The sequence below is a fragment of the Myotis myotis genome, unplaced genomic scaffold (genome assembly GCF_014108235.1).
Source record: "Myotis myotis isolate mMyoMyo1 unplaced genomic scaffold, mMyoMyo1.p scaffold_m19_p_4, whole genome shotgun sequence".
Taxonomy (NCBI): domain Eukaryota; kingdom Metazoa; phylum Chordata; class Mammalia; order Chiroptera; family Vespertilionidae; genus Myotis; species Myotis myotis.
In genome coordinates, this window is record NW_023416346.1 from 83,224,161 (window position 1) to 83,246,449 (window position 22,289).

At 39.9% G+C, this 22,289-nt stretch overlaps 1 protein-coding gene across 3 annotated transcripts in view; it reads right to left on the reverse strand.

The window, feature by feature from the left end:
- KIF4A (kinesin family member 4A) overlaps positions 1 to 22,289 on the reverse strand; it is a 183,747-nt gene that overhangs the window by 90,303 nt on the left and 71,155 nt on the right. For all 3 annotated transcript variants that reach the window (XM_036305013.1, XM_036305011.1, XM_036305014.1), the window contains exons 10-13: positions 21,743 to 21,804; positions 7,859 to 7,991; positions 3,577 to 3,635; positions 3,357 to 3,462 (exon numbers count right to left, since the gene is read on the reverse strand). In XM_036305013.1, the coding sequence (XP_036160906.1) occupies positions 3,357 to 3,462; positions 3,577 to 3,635; positions 7,859 to 7,991; positions 21,743 to 21,804 (360 nt within the window). The remainder of the gene's footprint in view (positions 1 to 3,356; positions 3,463 to 3,576; positions 3,636 to 7,858; positions 7,992 to 21,742; positions 21,805 to 22,289) is intronic.

Genomic DNA, 22,289 nt, shown 5'->3' on the forward strand with positions numbered 1-22,289 from the left:
CTAAACCCGGAAGCCCAGAGAATCCCAAACAAGGTGAACCCAAAGAGGCCCACACCAAGACACATCATAATAAAAATGCCAAAGGTTAAAGACAAAGAGAGAATCTTAAAAGCAGCAAGAGAAAAGCAGCTAGTTACCTTCAAGTCATCTCTCATAAGACTGTCAGAGGATTTCTCAACAGAAACTTTGCAGGTCTGAAGGGAGTAGCAAGAAATATTCAAAGGGATGAAAAGCAAGGATCTCCAACCAAGATTACTCTACCCTGCAAAGTTATCATTTAGAAATAAAGGACAGATAAAGAGCTTACCAGACAAGAAAAAGCTAAAGGAGTTCATCACCACCAAACCAATATTATAGAAATGTTAAAGGTACTTTATTAAGAAGGAAAAAAAAAGCCCTAACCGGTTTGGCTCAGTGGATAGAGCGTCGGCCTGCGGACTGAAGGGTCCCAGGTTCGATTCCGGTCAAGGGCATGTACTTAGGTTGTGTGCACATCCCCAGTAGGGAGTGTGCAGGAGGCAGCTGGTCGATGTTTCTCTCTCATCGATGTTTCTAACTCTCTATCCCTCTCCCTTCCTCTCTGTAAAAAATCAATAAAATATATTTAAAAAAAAAAAAGAAGGGAAAAAAAGAAATAAAAATATGAATAATGAAATGGCAATAAATATATATCTATCAAAAATTACTTTAAAGGACACATGTAATACCTTAATCAATAAATAAAAAAACGTGGGGGGGGGGGTTAGAGAGCAACCAAAGGACTTGTATGCATGCATATTAGCATAACATGGACACAGACACTGGGGAGGTGGGGGCTTGCCTGGGGAGGGAACGGCTGGCGGGGAGGTAAATTGGAGGAAAAGGAGACATATGTAAAACTTTAGACAATAAAAAAATAAAATTAAAAAAATAATAAAGTTAAAAATAAATAAATAAAATTACTTTAACTGCAAATGGATTAAATTCTCCAATATAAAGATAGGATGGCTCAATGGATAACCAAAACCCTTACATATGCTGTCTACAAGAAACTCACTTCAGATTGAAAGATACACACAGACTGAAAGTAAAAGAATGGAAAAAGATACTTCATAAAAATAGAAACAAACAAAAAAACACTGGGGAAGCACTGCATACCAGACAAATTAGACTCTAAAACAGAGAGACAATGAAGTACCCAGTAACTCTACTTCTGTGTATTTATCTGAAGACACCAAAACACTCAGTCAAAAAGACATATACATCCATGTTTGTTGTATTATCTACAACTAGAGGCTCGATGCACGAAATTCGTGCAAGGGGGTTGGCCCCAGCCACCATGGCAGCTGCCTTGGCCCCGCCGCAGCGGCCAGGGGCCTGTGCTGCCTCGGCCCCTGCCCACCTACCACGGCAGCTGCCTGTCTCGGCCCCCGACACTGTGGCTTCATCCGGAAGGTCATCCGGAAGGACATCTGGTCTAATTAGCATATTACGTTTTTATTATTATAGATAGTCAAGAGATGGAAGCAACCTAAGTGTCCATCAATAGATAAATGGATAAAAAAGTGGTGGTGCATATATGCAATGGAATATGACTCAGCTATTTAAAAAAATGAAATCTTGCCACCTGCAACAACATGAATGGTTCTAGAGCAGTGGTTCTCAACCTTCCTAATGCCGCGACCCTTTAATAAAGTTCCTCATGTTGTGGTGACCCCCAATTTCATTGTTACAAATTGAACATAATTAAGGCATAGTGATTAATCACAAAAACAATATGTAATTATATATGTGTTTTCCAATTGTCTTAGGCGACCCCTGTGAAAGGGTCGTGACCCACAGGTTGAGAACTGCTGCTCTAGAGGGTATTGTACCAAGTGAAAAAAGTAACACAGAGAAAGACAAATGCCATATGATTTCACTTATATGTGGAACCTAAAAAGAAAATAAACAAGCAGAACAGAAACAGACTCAGATAAAGGCTTTATCTCTCTATCTCCCTTCTTCTCTCTTAAAAAAAAAAACACCCAAAAAACCCAAAACACTCGAGGAACCAAGATGGCAGCGTAGGTAAATGCCTGTACTTGCTGTCTCCCACAACCACATCAAAATTACAACTACAATTTTAAAAAAATCATTCAGTACTGCCTGAGAGTTGGCTGAAAGGAAGTCTTACAACTAGAGAAGTAAAGAAGTGCATTGAGACTAGTAAAAGGGGAAGAGGCATGGAATGGGCTGGACTGGCACCCACGTGGGCTATTTTTGTAATCTAGAGGGAGATCGTCTATGCAGAGGTGTCCCAGCCTCACACCAGCCCCGTAGCCCAAAATTCCAGAGCTGGGAAGACCAGTTGGGATAACTATAGACTGTAAAAACCAGCAGGGATTAGGGCTCAGGGACATGGAGGCTGCTGGAGGTCCAGGTGTTCCTTTGTTGTTTTTTTCATTTGAACATATTTTTACTGCTTTCAGAGAGGAAGGGAGAGGGAAACAGATATAGAAACATCAATGATGAGATAGAAACATCATTGATTTGCTGCCTTGTGCACGTTCCCCACTGGGGATTGAGCCCCCAACACGGGCATGTGCCCTGACCAGGAATTGAACCGTAATCTCCTGGTTCATAGGTTGATGCACAACCACTGAGCAACACCAGTTAGGCCCAGGTGTTCCTTTTAAAGAGCCGACACATGACTGAATTTACAAGGTCCCACTTCCTTTGAGCTCAAGCTCCAGGGTGAGACTCTGGAGGACCCAGACACATAAGAGGAGGAACTGGATTATTTGGCATCAGGGCAGGAACTTGGGGTCAGCTTTCTCTCAGAAGGAGGTGCTCACAGGGGTCATTGTTCACGTGGGGCTGACTGGCAGCCATATCTGTTTGCTCCACCCTGGTGATTCCCTCCTAAGACCCCGCCCCATCCAATTTGCAGCCCCACCCAACCTGTGAACAGTTGCTTTTGCATATGAATGGCCTGTCCTTGCTCAGGCTTCAGACTTTGCTAAAATCTCTCAAACAAGCTACAGCTGGGTGAGCATGCCCCAAACCTATCAATAAAAGGCCTAAGACCCAGCACTAGCATGAGCCTGCCTTGTTTAATAGTCCAGTCTCACCTGGGCACCTCCAAGCTTAATACAAATAGCTCATGCAGGGTGGCCCTACGCAGTGGCTGACTTTGCACCTTCTATGCGGTGTCAGATGGTTATTAGATTTATCAGGCTTATCATTTTGTAAGTTCTATAGATGTCTAATCACTGGGTTGTACACCTGAAACCAATATTATATTGTATGTCAACTGTAATTGAAAAATGAAAAAATAAAAAGAGAGAAACAAATAAAAACAATGTGACTGTTTATACTGTCCCTACTTGGCTTACCGATATCTGGTTAATCAGTTGCTGTAGGTTACAAATTTTCTCTACATTTTCTTTTAATTCCTGGTCTTCCGAATTTCCCACTAGCTTTTGAAGATCCACTTTACAGCTGAAAATTCAAGCAAAGGAACCCAAGAGTTAATCACATTGTCAAGGCCAGAGCATCTATGATTACATATTATGTGCTATAAGGTCAGTAACAAATATCTGGTAAGAAACTTACGCTGCATGCTGCTTGAGTTCTTCTAGCTTGGCATTCATTTTTTCATTCGCTTGTTCTGTCTGTAACAAAGACCCAGGAGATCATCAGCGGCAGTGCCTGATGGCCTCACTTAATTACGACTTCTCTCCTACTTCTATAGTTTAAAAGCCAGGTAGAGAGAAAACCAAGATGGTGGCATAGGTAAACACCGGAGGTTGCTGCTTAGCACAACCACTTCAAGAATACAACTAAAAGATGGAATGAACATCATCCAGAACCACAGGAAGGCTGGCTGAGTGGAAATTCTACAACTAGAAGGAAAGAGAAAGGCATACCGAGACTCAGAGGAGCTGAGGTGTGGAAGTAAAGTACAGAGGTACAGAGGCGCATGCGGAGAGGGCTGGCGGTTGAGGACACGGTTGTCTTTTTCAATCGGTAGGGAGTCTCAAACTCTGAGCTCCAGTTCCGGGTGAGTCTCTGGGGACCCATGCTCATACGGGAGAAACTGGACTGTCTGGCATTGGTCGGAACTCGAGGGCAGCTTTCTCTTGGAGGTGCTTGCAGCAATTGCCGGGACACTGAGAAGTGGGGCCTCTGAGGGAAGCCATAGCTGCTTTCTCCGCCCTGTTGATCCCCTGGGACCCCCACCCGACCCAAGCTGTGCGCCGGCTTTTACATATGAAAGGCCTGGCCCTTTGCAATCTGAAAATTACCTAAGAAACTTGCAGCTGGCCCAAGGCCCCAGGGAAACTTGCATTGCTTCACAGCTGAGCTCCTGCTCAGTAGCCTCAGGCAGAGGCTAGATTAGCACCTCCTTAGAGATCCAGGAGCCAGTGTGCCCGGTGGACAGAGTGGGACCATCCAGATTGCAGCTCCTCGAATCCATAAAGGACACAATCAGGGGGCAGACTCAGTGAGCACCAAAGCCCCACTGAAGCAAGTCTTGCCCCGGGGTGAGGGTGGTGTTTCCAGCACAGAAGTTCTCCCACTGCAGACACAGCTGATTCTCACAGCCAACTGGCCTGGAGGTCAATTCCTCCCAGTGATACCTACAAAAATCAAGGCTTAACTACAACAAGACTGTGCACACAGCCCACAAGGGGGTGCACCACAAGTGTCCATCTCAGGTAATTGGGGAGGCTGAGCCACTGGGCCCTAGAGAACACCTAGCACAGAAAGCCACTCTATCAACACAGGGAAGCATAAAAAAATGCGGAGACAAAGAAATAGGTCACAAATGACAGAAATGGAGGAAAGCAAACTACTGGATATAGAGTTCAAAACCACACTTTTAAGGTTTTTCAAGAACTTTCTAGTAACCGCCGAGAAATTTAGTAAGACCCTCAAAAAGTCTGGTGAGATTGCTGATAAATGTAGTGAGACCCTCAAGAAATCTAGTGAGACCCTTGAGGTTATGAAAAAGGACCAACTAGAAATTAAGCGTACACTGACGGAAATAAAGGATATTATGCAGAGTTCCAACAGCAGACTAGAGGATCGCAAGAATCAAGTCAAAGATTTGAAATACAAAGAAGCAGAAAACACCCAACCGGAAAAGCAAAATGAAAAAAAATACAAAAATAAAAAGATAATGTAAGGAGTCTCTGGGACAGCTTCAAGCGTACCAATATCCGAATTATAGGGGTGCCAGAAGAAGAGAGAGAGCAAGATATTGAAAACCTATTTGAAGAAATAATGACAGAAAACTTCCCCTACCTGGTGAAAGAAATAGACTTACAAGTCCAGGAAGCGCAGAGAACCCCAAACAAAAGGAATCCAAAGAGGACCACACCAAGACACATCATCATTAAAATGCCAAGGGCAAAAGACAAAGAGAGAATCTTAAAAGCAGCAAGAGAAAAACAGTCAGTTACCTACAAGGGAGTACCCATACGACTGTCAGCTGATTTCTCAACAGAAACTTTGCAGGCCAGAAAGGAGTGGCAAGAAATATTCAAAGTGATGAATAGCAATAACCTACAACCAAGATTACTTTATCCAGCAAAGCTATCATTCAGAATTGAAGGTCAGATCAAGAGCTTCATAGATAAGGAAAAGCTAAAGGAGTTCATCACCACCAAACCAGTATTATATGAAATGCTGAAAGGTATCCTTTAAGAAGAGGAAGAAGAAGAAAAAGATAAAGATACAAATTACGAGCAACAAATACACATCTATCAACAAGTGAATCTAAAAAAGCAAGTGAGCCGAAACCGGTTTAGCTCAGTGGATAGAGCGTCGGCCTGCAGACTGAAAGTTCCCAGGTTCGATACCGGTCAAGGGCATGTACCTGGGTTGAGGGCACATCCCCAGTAGGAGATGTGCAGGACGCAGCTGATCGATGTTTCTCTCTCATCGATGTTTCTAACTCTCTATCTCTCTCCCTTCCTCTCTGTAAAAAATCAATAAAATTTAAAAAAAAAAATCAAAAAAAAAATCAAGTGAATAAATAATCTGATGAACAGAATGAACTGGTGATTATAATAGAATCAGGGGCAAAGAAAGGGAGTGGACTGACTATTCTTGGGGGGGAAAGGGGTGTCGGGGATGTGGGAAGAGACTGGACAAAAATCGTGCACCTATGGATGAGGACAGTGGGGGGGCAGTGAGGGCGGAGGGTGGGGTGGGAACCGGGTGGAGGGGAGCTATGGGGGGGGGGGGGGGAAGAAGAGGAACAACTGTAATAATCTGAACAATAAAGATTTTCTTAAAAAAAATAATAAAAGCCAGGTAGAGAGGCTGCCTCCTTTGCTATAATAGAGGATTTAATGGGCTTTGTTTATTTAGTGAGAAATGTGTTTTTTAACAGTCATGGAAAGTAGCCCTTCAGTCAACATGAAATACTAAAAATACCATCTAAGCAGCTGGGTCTAATGTTTGCCATGAAGCACAAACTATGGGGTGGAGTGTGAAGCCTCAGTTCCGTAGAGAATTTTGCAACTGAAGGAGAAAGCAATAGTTCCTGGCATGCTATACCCTGCTGTTTGCAAAAAAACAAACAAACAAAAAAACATCAAACACTTACTTTAAACTGCCTCCTACACTATACTGTTCCCTGGTCCCAGTAGAAGGGCTTTTAAAACATAAAAGGATCTCACATTGCATATGAGCTGAGTTTTTTCACATTAAACTATCTGATATGGTAGGCTAGTTTTAACAAAAGAAAGTAAGAAAAGGGGAGAAGCACAAGAATGATGGCAGAGAAAAATGGCAGAGGCAGCTACATTTTGGGCTGGGTAATCAACAGTTTCTGTTTTATTCCAATCATAATATCTGTAATGTGCTAAATGCACTGTTTGGGAAGAACAGTTTATATAGGACAAAAATTTGTGCTTGCTGTGAAGTTCTGATAGGACATCTGATTGGGCAGCTACTGTAACAATCTTATAAAGGTCAGATGGGTATGTGGCTAGAATAACAAGTACTGCCTGTTACATCTGCCACACTCACAATCATGTGAGACACATCTTCTAGAATTACTTCAAAGGCATAAAATGCATCATGGAGACAGAAAACTATATATAAAAATCCCCTAAATCCCATTTTAACTCTTCTGCTAATAATGGACAATAGAATGGACATAGGATTTGGCCCCCTTTAATGAAGTCTTTAAGCAGCTTACCCTTTCTTGACAAGAGAGCACACATTTTGGTGGAAACTCATTTTTGCTTCTGGCAATCATTGTGCTACCAAAAACTGAATTGTATTAAGACCAGTAGAAAAACGTTATTGACAGAGCCAGCATGAACTGATCCAGGAGGTTATTATCAGACATATAGTAGGATACAGACTAGTGTAATAAGTTACATAGTGATCCACTATTTGGAAGTTAACTATATGTGAAAGGAATTAAAATTAATTTCCTAGCCATTCTATCTCACCACGATAACTGTTAGGATGGGATATGAATGTGACCATGATAGGGGAAGTGAGATAGAGAGGAATTAAAATCTTATTGAGGGAATAGTTACTTGGTATTATAGATAAAGATTAGGCAGGACTTAAGGTGAGAGGGACCTAGTTCTGTCCTCTCTGGCATTTTAAAACAAACCTATTTAAATTGGGATCCATGTAGATTCTTTGTGGTGGATATATAGGTGTTCAATGTACAATTCTTTTAACTTTTCTGTATGTATCAATATAAGCCCATGTATTTATCTCAGAGGTGTCGATGGAAGATATGGTAATACTATCCATTTCTTTCCATATAACTTGCCTCTCATAATGAGAAGCATGTTAAATATTTCAGAAACTAAAGCTGGTAAATGTCCAGATTGCTAGTAGTTTAGTCTTGGGATCTCACCACAATGATCCTCTCCAATAGCTGGGATGTCTGACCAACTGCCTCACTCAGACCACGACTTAATTTTTCATTCTCCTCCACCAGGGACTGATTCTTCTCCATCAAAGACTGTAGATTCTCTGATGGTTTCACACTAAAACAAAGAAAGAAAGTAACATTAGAAATATACATGATTAATAACATTTATATCAAAGGTGGATAAAACTATATCCCACAGGTCTTTTGGGTGGGGCAGTTGGTTTAAAATTACCCCCCAAAGTCTGAAAAAGTATGTCTATTCCAATCTATTCTCTCACTCAGGGAATATATTGTAAGAATAAGACACACGTATCTGAAATACTTTATTATTTTTTTACTAGAGACCTGGTGCACAAAATTTGTGCACTTCTGGTGTGTGTGTGTGTGTGTGTGTGTGTGTGTGTGTGTGTGTGTATGTGTGTGTGGGGGTGGTGGTGGAGGGGGATCCCTCAGCCCGACCTGTGCCCTCTCGCAGTCCAGGAGCCCTTGGGGGATGTCTGACTGATGGGGAGCAGGCCTAAGCCTGCAGTCAGACATCCTTAGCGCTGCCATGGAGGCGGGAGAGGCTCCTGCCACCACCACTGTGCTCGCCAGCTTCTGGTGCATGAGCCCAGCTTTTGGTGCACTGACCACCAGGGGGCAGCTCCTGCATTGAGCATCTGCCCCCTGGTGATCAGTGCACTGTATAGCGACCAGTCATTCTGCCGTTTGGTCTATTTGCATATTAGCCTTTTATTATATAGGAAGGATGTATTTTTATTGAATTTACTAGAGGCTCAATGCACGAAATTCATGCACAGGGGGTGGGGATGTCCCTCAGCCCAGCCTGCACCCTCTCCAATCTGGGATCAGGCCTAACTGGCAGTCGGACATCCCTCTCACAATCTGGGACTGCTGGCTCCTAACCACTTGCCTGCCTGCCTGCCTGATTGCCCCAAACCGCTTCTGCCTGTCAGCTTGATCGCCCCCTAACTGCTCAGCTGCCGGCCTGATTGACGCCTAACTGCTCCCCTGCCAACCTGATCACCCCCGTCTGCCCTCCCCCTGATGGCACAATCACCCACAACTGCCCTCCCCTGCTGGCCTGGTCGCCCCCAACTGTCCGCCCCTGCTGGCCCGGTTGCTCCCAACTGCCCTCCTCTGCAGGCCTGTACACCCCCAACTGCCCTCCCTGCTGGCCTGATCTCGCCCCCAACTGCCCTCCCTTGCCGGCCTGATCACCCACAACTGCCCTCCCCTGCCAGCCATCTTGTGATAGCCATCTTGTAGTGGCCATCTTGTGGCGGACATCTTGTGATGACGTGAGGGCATTGCGCAAGGGCACGAGGACCAACTAGGCTCTTATTAGTATAGATTGGGGTGACACTGGTTAATAAAATTATATAGGTTTCAGGTATACAATTCCATAATACATCATTTGTATATTGCACCACCCCAAGTCAATTCTCCTTCCACCACCATTTATCCCCCTTTTAGCCTCCTTCTACCTTCCCTCTCCTCCCTTTTCCCTTTGGCAATCACCATACTGTAGTCTGTGCCTATGAGTTGTTGTGTTGTGTGTTTTTTGCTTAATACCTGTACCCTTTTCACCCAGTCCCCCAACACCCTTCCCGCCAGATATCTGTCAGTTTGTTCTGTGAATCTATGAGTCTGTTTCTCTTTTGTTTGTTAGTTGATTTTGTTCATTAGATTCCACATATAAGTGAAATCATGATTTGGAGGACAATAATGATTCAGGGCCAGATATGGTTGCAACAGGAACAACTAACCTCTATCCTTGGCTCTTGGCTTAGGATCTTTCTGTTTGTGCTACACAGATAAGAAGTGAAGGCTAACTGTAGCTAAGACACATGTTTTCTCCTTCTTCCCACTCTTAATCTCTCATTAAAGATTAGGAATGTAGGAAAGAAAAGGTACAGAGGAGGTAGGGTCTAAATTTTACCTCATAAACAAAGTCAATTACCTATTTAGTGTGTAGTTTAGTCCCAATAGAATTTAAGAAGTCAGAAAGTTGAAATGGTGAACAGTGGCCACTAAGAGCTCATTTCACAATTCTCCATAAATAAGTGCTCCCTTCTTAAGTGCTTGTCTTGTTTAAAACTGATGACCCATAGCCTTCTGTTCATTTGTCTATCAGTTTTAAATTACTTAGAGTGGTTGGAGGCAACAATAATTTCCATTTCAAATAGGAGTGGAAGGGAGGGACAGAAAAAATTTCAAGGATGCATATAAATAAGAACCTTTGGAATTTATGCAGATTACTTAATAGTGGTCCCAGACTAATGAAGCAGGCCATTAAGTAGTATAGTTTTGGGGTTTGTTTTGTAATCCACCGGGATTAGCTATTCAAAACACTGAAAAATTGGACTGGTGAAAAAAGATCAGAAAAGCCTGGCCAGTGTTGCTCAGTGGTTGATTGTCGACCCATGAACCAGGAGGTCACAGTTTGATTCCAGATCAGGGCACATGCCAGGTTTGTGAGCTCACTCCCCAGTGGGGGGCATGCAGGAAGCAGCCAATAAATGATTCTCATCATTGATGTTTCTCTCTCTCTCTCTCTTCCTTTCTGAAGTCAATAAAAATATATTTAAAAAAAGATCAGAAGAAATATAAAGATTTGATCTTAAGAAGACTGAAGGGAAAAGCTAATAGCTGGCAGGGCTATAATAAGGGGTAAAAGGACAGGGAACAGCTGTTCTCAATTGAGGATAAAAGGATAAAAATGATTACAATAACAGATGCCTTCTCACCTCCACGAATTATATTTTTAAATCATCACCTAAGGATATGTTTTTATTTATTTTTAGAGAGAGAAAGGGAGGGAGGGGAGGAGGGAGGGTGGGAGAGAGAAATATTGATTTTGTGAGAGAATCATTGATCGGTTGCCTCCCGCATGTGCCCTGACTGGGGAGCGAAGGAACCTTCAACCTAGGTATGTGCCCCAACAGGGAATTGAACCCAAAACCTTTTGCTGCACAGGACGACACTTCAATCACTGAGCCACCTGGCCAAAACAAGACCTCCATGAATTTTTATAAAACATCTTTATCAAAAAGTTAATAACAAGGTCACACCATAAGGTCTCATATTATAGTAGGTCCTTGGGTTATGTCGGAGACCTATTCCTACAGCGCGACATAACCTGATTTTCGCTGTAAGTCAGAACCCACCTACATAAGCATCTATGTCACTCACATGGAGCACATACACAGCAGTAATGAAGTGAAACAGTAACAAATTTTAAAAGAAAGATAACAATTCCTGACCTTTACTTGTGGCAAATAAATAATAAAAAACATAAAGCACATATGTACATACGTCGAAATGATGGAATTTTTTTTTTATAAATACTGTAAATGGGAGATGGCAACGTAACCACGAAACGACATATGTCGAATCTGATGTAACCAGAGGACTGCCTATACACTGTGGAAAATTTACTAAGACTCTTATGAAGGAATGTTCAATTAAAATGTATTATAAAAATGAACTATCAGTACATTTAGTGTTATTTTAAATTGCTCTGATATTTCCTTCTTTCCTTACTGCTATTAAACTGAAAACTTCCATGCATCATTCATGAAAATTGACAAGCTCCAAAGTAATGATATTTATTAAAGTACAGCTGACATAAAATATCATATTAATTTCAGGTGTATAACGTGATTCGATATTTATATAGCTTACAAAGTAATCGCTGCATTAAGTCTAGTAACCATCTGTCACTGTACAAAGTTATGATATTATTGACTATGTTCCATATGCTGTACATTACATCCCTGTACATTTTCCTCTTAACATTTCTAAGGATTCTCTAAATGGGGAAAAATACAATGGAAAACCAGTGTTTCCTCTTTCACAAGCTATTTAATTGGCAACGTAGGAATTCAAGTTAGCTGAGCATGTGCAAGTTGACAAACACTTGCAGAAAATCAATATAAAAGCTTCACTGACACGCATTAAAAAATATAGTATGATACAAGGACAAAAATTAAAAAAACCATGTATATAAATTGTACATTTTGTTAAAAGACTTATGAAAGGTCTCTAAAATATAAACATATATTTTTGAGATAAAAGTAGCATATTTATTTCTCTGTAAAACATTGAACAACTGATTTCAATTGTTTGATTCATCAACTGTTTCTTAGAATCGATTACTCTTGCAGCTATAAGTATATCCTATAGTATATCCTAGGTTGTTGGAAGTCTGGAATGATCTTCATTAGTCTTGTGTTACATGAAATAGGCCTGTGCTAAATTGAAAGGAAAGGAAGATGGGCCAATTGCTTCTAAACCAAGTATACTAGAATAGGTCTTTAAGAGACCTTTTGAGAGAACCCAGCTTTCCTCAGTTTCTTTATCCAGCATTCTTAAAATATTACCAAGGAAATCAAGATTAAATTACCAAAAGGGGGAGAATTACAAAGACAAAGGTGGTCATTTGTGGGTGACAAAATTATGGCAATTTTAATATTTATTTTTTATACTTTCTAAATATAGCAGTGTATCACTTTTATAATCATAAAAATGATTAAGGGTTACAAAAAAATAAAGTTGGTAAAAACAATAGGCTCACACCATTCACACGAATAAACTCCAAATAAAAAGTAAAACATAAAACCAACATAAGGACTAGAAGAAAACATTGGTGAATTCCTCTTTAACCTTGGTATAGGAAAAGGTTTTCTAACTATGAATCAAACTCCAGAAGCATGAGGAGAATGTAAACAGTGTCACTTTGGAAAACAGTTTGGCGTTTTCTTAAACATATGACCCAGCAATTCCACTTCTAGGTATCTATCCAATAAAAAGCACATGCCGTCCTAACCAGTTTTGCTCAGTGGATAGAGCGCCGGCCTGCGGACTCAAGGGTCCCAGGTTCGATTCCGGTCAAGGGCATGTACTTGGTTGTGGGCACATCCCCAGTAGAGGATGTGCAGGAGGCAGCTGATCGATGTTTCTCTCTCATCGATGTTTCTCTCTATCCCTCTCCCTTCCTCTCTGTAAAAAATGAATAAAATATATTTTTATAAAACAAAACAAAAACACATGCCCACACAAAAACTTGCCAGTGAATACTCATAGCAGCATTACTCATAATAGCAAAAAAGTTGAAACAACCAAAAAGCTTATCAACTGCTGAATGGATAGACAAAATATGGTCTATCCAGACAATGAAATATTATTCAGCAATAAAAAGGAATGAAGTACTGATACATGATACAACATGGATGAATCTCAGAAATATTATAGTCGAAAGAAGCCAGACAAAAAGTCCACATACTCTATGATTCCATGTATATGATATGTTCAAAATAGGCAAATCTCTAGGAACAGAAAGCAGGCTAGTGGTTGGCTGGGGCTGGGAGTGGGAACAGGAGTGACTGCAAATGGACAGAAGGGATCATTTTGAGGTGATGAAAATGTTCTAAAATTGGGTTCTGGTGATAGTTGTACAACTCTGTGAATTTATTAAGAGTCAATGAATTGCCCTAGGTGGTTTGGCTCAGAGGATAGAGTGTCAGCCTGCGGACTGAAGGGTCCCAGATTCAATTCCCATTAAGAGCACATGCTTGGGTTGTGGGTTCAACCCCCAGTAAAGAGCGTGCACAGGAGGCAGCCAATCAATGATTCTCTCATTGACGTTTCTATCTCTCCCTCCCTCTCTCTTCCTCTCTGAAATCAATAAAAATATATTTTAAAAAATAAGTCATTGAATTGTACTTAAAATGAGTGAATTTTCAGGTATACAAATTATCTCAATAAAGTTGCTAAGGAATCCAGAAGCAATAAAAAATGACTGATAAACTTTTCACTACATAAAAATTAAAAAAATTTGCATAACAAACACTATAAACAAAGTAAAAGAGAATACACTTGAAGAAAAATACAATAAAAAGAACTAATATTCACCAATATATAAAGAACTATTAAAAATAAGGGCCAAAATTAGGGTGACTATTATGCAGCCACTATGGAAAATAGTATGGTGATTTAAATAAAAAGTTGTTTTTTTTGTTTGTTTTTTTTAAATATTTTATTGATTTTTTACAGAGAGGAAGGGAGAGAGATAGAGAGTTAGAAACATCGATGAGAGAGAAACATCGATCAGCTGCCTCCTGCACATCTCCTACTGGGGATGTGCCCGCAACCCAGGTACATGCCCTTGACCGGAATCGAACCTGGGACCTTTCAGTCCTCAGGCCAATGCTCTATCCACTGAGCCAAACCAGTTTCGGCTAAATAAAAAGTTTTAATGGAATTACTATATGATCCAGTTATTCTCCTTTTGGTTACATATCCAAAGGAATCAAAAGCAGGGTCTTAAAGAGACATCTGCACACCTATGTTCATAGCAGCATTATTCACAGTTTCCAAAAAGCACCTTGTGTCCATTGATGCATGAATGGATACACAAGAAATGGTATATACAAGATGGGGCAAAAGTAGGTATACAATCGGGGTTACGCAAAATACAAAGAATTTATTCTTGGATTATATATTAACTAGAGGACCAGTTCACGAAAGTCGTGCACGCGTAGAATCCCTAGGCCTGGCCAGCGATCAGGGCTTCCCTTTCCCTGGCTGCCAGCTGCCGGCCAGGGCCTTCATTCATTCTGCAACGCCTGCTGGTGGTCAGTGCATGTCACACTGAGCGGTCGAACTCCCGGTCAGTCGAACTTCCGAGGGGACAATTTGCGTATTAGCCTTGTATCATATAGGATTATTGTATTACTTTTCATACGAACAACTATAAACCTACTTTTATCCCACCCTGTATAATCAATGAAAAAAGCCAGTCACAAAAAGACAAACACCGTTTGATTACACTTATATGTGATATCTAAAGTAGTCAAGTTCATAGAAACAGAAAGTAGAATGGTGGTTACGAGGGGCTGAGGAGAAAGGGCACAAGGAGATATTGTTTAATGGGTATATAATTTCAGTTTTAGAAGATGAAAAAGTTCTGGAGATCTGTTTCACAACAAGGTAAATATACATAATGCTACTCAACTGTGCACTTAAAAATGGTTAAGATAGTAAATTTTATGTTATTTACCATAATTTAAAAAAAGAAAAAACTTACAAGAAAACTAGAAGAAAATATAGGTGATGGTAAAGAGCATTCTATAAATACAAGCATTGGCAGAAAACTGCAAAAGAATAGATGGGGGTGGATGTGGGGAGTTGTTTAATGAGTATGGAGTTTCAGTTTTGCAAGAAGCAATTTGACTATACATAACACTTCTGAACTGTACACTTAAAAATGATTAAGATGGTAAATTTTATGTCATATATATTCAACCTTCCTCCTATATATGGGCATTTAGATTGTCTCCAATATTTGGCAATTACATAGATGCTGCAGTATATACATGTATATATATGTGTGTTGTTAGTCATTTATCTTCAGGGTAGATTTTTAGAAATGGGATTGCTGGGACAAAGGTAAGTGCATGTCTGGTTTTGTCAGATATTGTCATATTCCCCACCAGAAGGGTTACACCCATTTGCACTCCCAACAGCAGTGTATATCAATGCTTGTTTCCTCCACAGACTCGCCAATGGAATGTGGTGTCATATTTTTCCATTTTTTACTAAACGAATAGGTGAGCAATACTGTCTCAGTGTTGTTTGAATTTGTATTTCTTTACTTATGAGTGGGCTTGAGCATTTTTTTATGTTTCAGGGCTACTTTTATCTCTTTTTCTGGTGAATTGTCTATTCATGTGTCCCATTTTTCTAATGAGTTTTTTGATCCCTTGGCCCTTTTCCTAAAAATTGTGGTAAATATACAAAACATAAAATGTACCATTTAAACTATTTTTTTTTCTTTCAATTTGTTTATGTGAGGTATCACGTTTATTGATTTGCGGATATTGTACCAGCCTTGCATCCCTGGGATAAATCCTGCTTGGTCATGGTGTATGATCTTTCTGATGTACTGCTGGATCCGATTTGCTAAGACTTTGTTGAGGATTTTGGCATCTATGTTCATGAGGGATATTGACCTGTAATTCTCTTTCACAGTGTTGTCTTTACCTAGTTTTGGTATTAGGGTGATGCTGGCTTCATAGAATGAGCTTGGAACTGTTCCTTCCTCCTGAATTTTTTGTAGTAGTCTGAGGAAGATAGGTTTTAGTTCTTCCTTGAATGTTTGGTAAAACTCCCCTGTGAAGCCGTCTGGTCCTGGGCTTTTGTTTGCTGGAAGCTTTTTGATGACTGCTTCAATTTCTTCCATAGTTATTGGCCTATTGAGATTTTTAGATTCTTCCTGATTGAGTGTTGGAATGTTGTATTTTTCTAGGAATTTGTCCATTTCCTCCAGGTTGTCTAGTTTGTTGGAGTAGAGTTGTCCATAGTATTTTTTAACAATCATTTGTATTTCTGTGGGGTCTGCTGTTATTTCGCCTCTATCGTTTCTGATTTTGTTTATTTGGGTCCTCTCTCTTTGTTTCTAGGTGAGCCTGGCTAGAGGTTTGCCAATCTTGTTTATCCTTTCAAAGAACCAGCTCTTGGTTTCATTGATTTTCTGTATTGTTTTTTTGGTCTCTATGTCATTTATTTCTGCTCTAATCTTTTTTATCTCCCACCTTCTGCTCACTCTGGGGTTTTCTTGTTGCTCTCTTTCTAATTCTTTGAGTTGTAGAGTTAGATGATTTACTACCCTTTTTTCTTGTTTTTTGAGATAGGCCTGTAGAGCTATAAACTTCCCTCTCAGGACTGCTTTCATTGCATCCCATAGGTTTTGGATTGTTGTGTTTTCATTGTCATTAGTTTCCAGGATGTTTTGAATTTCTTCTTTGATCTCATTGGTAACCCAATCAATATTTAATAACATGCTATTTAGCTTCCAAGTGTTTGAGTATTTTGGGTTGTTTTTATTGTAGTTTATTTCTAATATTAAGCCATCGTGATCTGAGATGATGCTTGGTATGCTTTAAATCTTCTTGAATTTGGGGAGACTTTGTTTGTGACCCAATATGTGGTCTATTTTTGAATGTGTCTTATGAGCACTTGAGTAGAATGTATATTCCATGGCTTTGGGGTGAAGCGTTCTGAAGATGTCAATTAAGTCCATCTGATCTAGTGAGTCATTTAGAATTCCGTTTCTTTGCTGAGTGTTTGTCTAGAGGATTTATCCAGTGATGTCAGTGGGGTATTAAAGTCCCCTACTATGATTGTATTGTTGTCGATCTCTCCTTTGATATCTTCCAGGAGTTTTTTTTTATGTATTTGGGTGCTCCTGCATTGGGTGCATATATGTTTACCAGGGTTATATCTTCTTGTTGTATTGATCCCTTTAGTATTCTGAAGTGGCCTTCCTTATCTCTTGTTATGGCCTTCACTTTGAGGTCTATTTTGTCCAATATAAGTATTGCTACCCCAGCTTCCTTTTCCTTTCCATTTGCCTGAAAGTTATTTTTCCATCCCTTCACTTTCAGTCTGAGTGAGTCCCTTCTAATGAGGTGGGTCTCTTGTAGACAGCAAATGTATGGGTCATGTTTTTTTTTAATCCATTCAGTCACTCGATGTCTTTTGGTTGGAGCATTTAGTCCGTTTACGTTTAAAGTTATTATTGAAAGGTACTTGTTTGTAGCCATTTCTTTTTTTGTGTGGCTGTTTTCTTTCTGAGCTTTTTGTTTCTTCTTTTTACACCAGTCCCTTTAGCATTTCTTGCATTGCTGGCTTGGTGGTGATAAACTCCCTTAGCCTTTTTTTGTCTGTGAAGCTTCTTATATCCCCTTCAGTTTTGAATGATAGCCTGGTTGGATAGAGTATTCTTGGATTCAGTCCTTTGCTTTGCATCTCTTTGAAAATTTCCATCCATTCTTTTCTGGCCTGATGTGTTTCTGTTGAGAAATCATTTGATAATCTAATGGGAGACCCCTTGTATGTAACTTTCCGTCTCTCTCTTGCAGCCTGTAAGATTCTCTCTTTGTCCTGAACATTTGCCATGGTAATTATGATGTGTCTTGGTGTGGGTCTTTTCGGGTTCACCTTGTTTGGGACTCTCTGTGCTTGTGTGACTTTTTTCTTCCCCACCTCAGGGAAGTTTTCTGATGTTATTTCTTCGAATAGGTTTTCTAATCCTTGTTCCTCTTTCTGTTGTTCTGGCACCCCTATTATTCGTATGTTGTTTCGTTTCATGTTGTCCCAAAGCTCTCTTAGGCTCTCCCCCTGTCTTTTAATTTTTTTCTCCAATTGCAGTACAGTTTTGGTGTGTTTTGCTTCCTTGTCTTCTAATTCACTAATTTGGTCCTCCGCTTCTCCTAGTCTACTGTTGATACTTTCAATGGTGTTTTTTATTGCAGCTATATTGCTCTTCATTTCTTATTGGGTCTTACTTAAGTTGTTGATTTTTTCATCTGTTTCTTCTTGCTTCTTGCATAAGTAGTTGACTTTTTCATCTGTTTCTTCTTGCTTCTTGTATATGTTGTTGATTTTTTCCTCCATCCGGTTTATGCACTCTAGGACCCTTAGTCTGAATTCTTTTTCTGTCATGTTGCATTCCTCTGTATCACTTAGCTGCTTTTCTGACGAGTCCTCCTTTTCTTTCGTTTGGGGGTTTCTTTGTCTACCCATGTTTGATCTCACTGACATATCTAGACGTTGAGTCGTTCAGTGGCTGCTCCCTGGGTGGCAGTGGCTCCTTGGGCTGTGGTTGCTCCTCGAGCGGTTGCGGTAGCAGCTGCTCCTCAGTCGGCAGCAGCTCCTCTGGTGGGTGCTGTTCACAGCTGTGGTGGCTCTTCTGGCTTGTCGGGGGAGGCTTCACGTACAGCTGCTGATCCTCAGAGGGTGTGGTGATCAGGAGGCTGCTGTTGCTTGGATCTGCTGTGTTGATTTAAGGGCACATAATACAACACAACAAGGCACCACCATTTAAACTATTTTTAAGTATACAGTTCAAAATGTACACTTGAAACCTATATAATCCTATTAACCAATGTCACCCCAATAAATTTAATTTAAAAAATAAAGTGGCTTTGAAGCGGGGGAAGAATATTCACAATGTTGAGCAACCATCACTAACATCTATCTTTAAAACTTGTTTATCTTGCAAAACTGAAACACTGTATGCACTTACAATAACTGCCCATTTCCTCCTCTCCCCAGCCCCTGGCAAATATCATTCTACTTTCATTTGATTGCTATAAGTACCTCATATGGGGGAAAAATCATACAGTATTTGTCTTTTGTAATTATCTTGTTTCACTTAGCATAATGTTTCCAAGATTCATTCATGCTGTAGCATGTGTCAGAATTTCCTTCTTTTATAATCCTAAATAATAGTCCATTGTATGAATACACCACATTCATTTATTCATTCACCTGTTGATGGACATTGTGTTGCTTCCCCCTCTTGGCTGTTGGGAGCATGGGAGTGCAGATATCTCTTTGAGACCCTGCTTTCAATTCTTTTAGGTGTATATCCAGAAGTAAAATTGCTAGATCATATGGCATTCTATTTAAATTGTTTGAGGAAACTCCATACTCTTTTCCATAGCAGTTATACCATTTTACAACTCCTCTAACAGTGCACAAAAGTTCTAATTTCTCTACATCCTCCTCACATCCTTGACAGCATTGGTTATTTCCTGTTTTGTTTTTATAATAGTCATCCTAATGGGTGCACAGTGATCTCTCATGGTTCTGATTTGCATTTTTCTGCTCTGAGTATATCTTTCTGTATAACTCTGACTTAGAGCATCATAATATTTCACATACCTTTCACATACCTTTATATCCAAAATATAAACATTTAACCCTTTGCGGTCGTTTGTCTACTCTCAGCCACCAAAGCTTTTTTACCATTCTGGTCGTATGTCTACTCTCAGCCACCACAGCAAGGAATCGTTTGAATCTTAACTCTATTCATTCATGTATCAGTTCATAATTTCTCTGAAAGCTCTTAAGTGTCTAAGCGACCTTGTCACGAACCAAAACATTGCCCCGACAAATCGGAGATATCAAAACTCAATATAAACAAACGTGGTCATTCCACACTCGCCATGCAAAACACCGTGGCGAGTCAGTCACCTTTTGAGAGTGAAGAAATCAACAAGCTTCGGAGATACTTCGCAGACTTTCAAATAAAGCTTCACAAATTACGTTTAACTGTAATTACGCATTCTCGCTTGTTAAGATATTTCAAAATAATACTCCAAAATGGCAAAAAGAAAGTTACCGAAAGAAGTGTACTGCGAATCTGAAAGTAACGATGAAGAGTTTTATTTTGGCACCTTGAATACTGACTCTGACATAGAAAGTGATAACGTTTGTAGTGATTCTACTAGTATTGACGTAGTTCCAAAAAAGAATTAATAAATCTTGTTTATCCTTCATAATCTTGCATGTTATGTATCACTGCTCTTTCAATGGAAATTAATTCTGACCAGTACGACACCCATGTCCAAATTTAATACGATCGCAAAGGGTTAAAGCCAACCAAGATGTAGAGGGGACCCAAAATGGAATACAAAGTGACTGTTGGAAATAACACCTTGCCTGGATAATCTAAGCCTAAAGACAAAAAGAACTATACATAATCTAATTCATACAAGTGTTTCTCACAGGGATATGGGCTAGCAATCCTGAAACTACTTTATATGTATACTAGAACTGAACAAGTAGTAAATAGATTTCAGATAATCACTGGTGAAGAAAGAAGTTTATAAATAAGGAGAGGAAGGCTAAAATGAACCCTGTAGTGTTGGACTGGAATCAGAGGTATTAGTATAAAATCATGGTTTTTAATATACAGGGTGGGGCAAAAGTAGATTTACAGTTGTTTGTATGGAAAATAATACAATAATAAATAATAATGCAAGAATGACCTCTATTTCATGTACTCACAACTGTAAACCTACTTTTGCCCCACCTTGTTTATAAATGTACATAGATATAAAAACATAGATAAGGAGCATATGTGTGTTACTATGCATACAGGTATTTCCTAGCATTACTCACTGAGGGCACCTAGAAGTAGTGACACCCCAGTAACAATGAGCCCACCTATATGCCCAGATCTGGTTTATAAACACCATTTTCAATTTAAAAAAATACCATGGCTCCTTGGAGATTTGGTTGATTCCAGACTAGGGTGGCAAAAATACAAGATAGGTGTAGAACATTTTATGGAAATGCTCAAAAAGTTGAGGACATTTTAAAGAACACAAAAGCCACCCTAAGGGAGCTCGTAGTGGACAAAGCATGAACACTTTGAGCAATAAAACAAATAATAAATACCCATGAGACTATATGCATATAAACAAAAAATCAAGTAAATAAATGGGAGAGCAGTGACAGCTCTTTCTCATAGAATTCCAATTAACAAATTTCTGAGGCCAACCCTAGCCAGTTTGGCTCAGTGGATAGAGTGTCGGCCCGCAGATTGAAGGGTCCCAGGTTCAATTCTGGTCAAAGGCACAAAGCTCGGTTGAAGGCTTCATCCCGTGTACCAGTTGGGGTATGTGCAGGAGGCAACCAATCCACATGTCTCCCTTACATCGATGTGTCTCTTTCACATTGATGTAATTTATCTCTGCCTCTCCCCCTCCCTTCCACTCTCTCTAAAAATCAATGGAAAAATATCCTCAGGTGAGGATTAACTAACTAACTAACTAACTAACTAACTAACTAACTAAGTAAATAAATTTCTGAGGCCAGAACCTATGTTCTTCCTATTACATCAGGCTTACTCAAAGCTAACTAGCTAAGTCCAAAACAGTCAGCAGGTTTGGTAAGATCCCTACCTTGACATCAGTGCTACTAGAAACTTTAATATATCAGGGGAAAACAACCATCAGGAGAAATAGGCTTTGCTAGAATTTACATTTAAAATTAATATATGACTCTTACTTTATAGATCCAGGCAGGGTACCTCCATGGGCTTGTAGCAACAAGACCTGTAGCTGCTGTACCTGGGAAATGCAAAGGAAAATAGTTACCAAACAAAAGCTATTTATCCCTTTATCAGTGAAATTACTGCAAGAGCAGTCATGTAATTGTATTCAATACATAGGAAATCTAAGGCATTATCTTAGGTATTACAGAGAGCATCAGGGTTGATGATTCAATGATAAAAGGACAATCAGCACTGTATGAATAACTAGTATTTAGAAGATAAGCTGTCCCTTTCACCTAAGTATCTTAATGACTTTTATTGAGCCTCTTTTTTATTATTAAATTTATTGGGGTGATATTGGTCAACATGAACATATAGTATTGAGCCTTGATTTTTTTATTTTTTAAATCAGCTCAAGCTGGTTTCGCTCAGTGGATAGAGCATCGGCCTGCAAACTGAAGGGTCCTGGGTTTGATTCCAGTCAAGGGCACATGCCTGGGTTGTGTGCTTGATCCCCAGTAGGGGGAGTGCAGGAGGCAGCCGATCAATGATTCTCTCTCA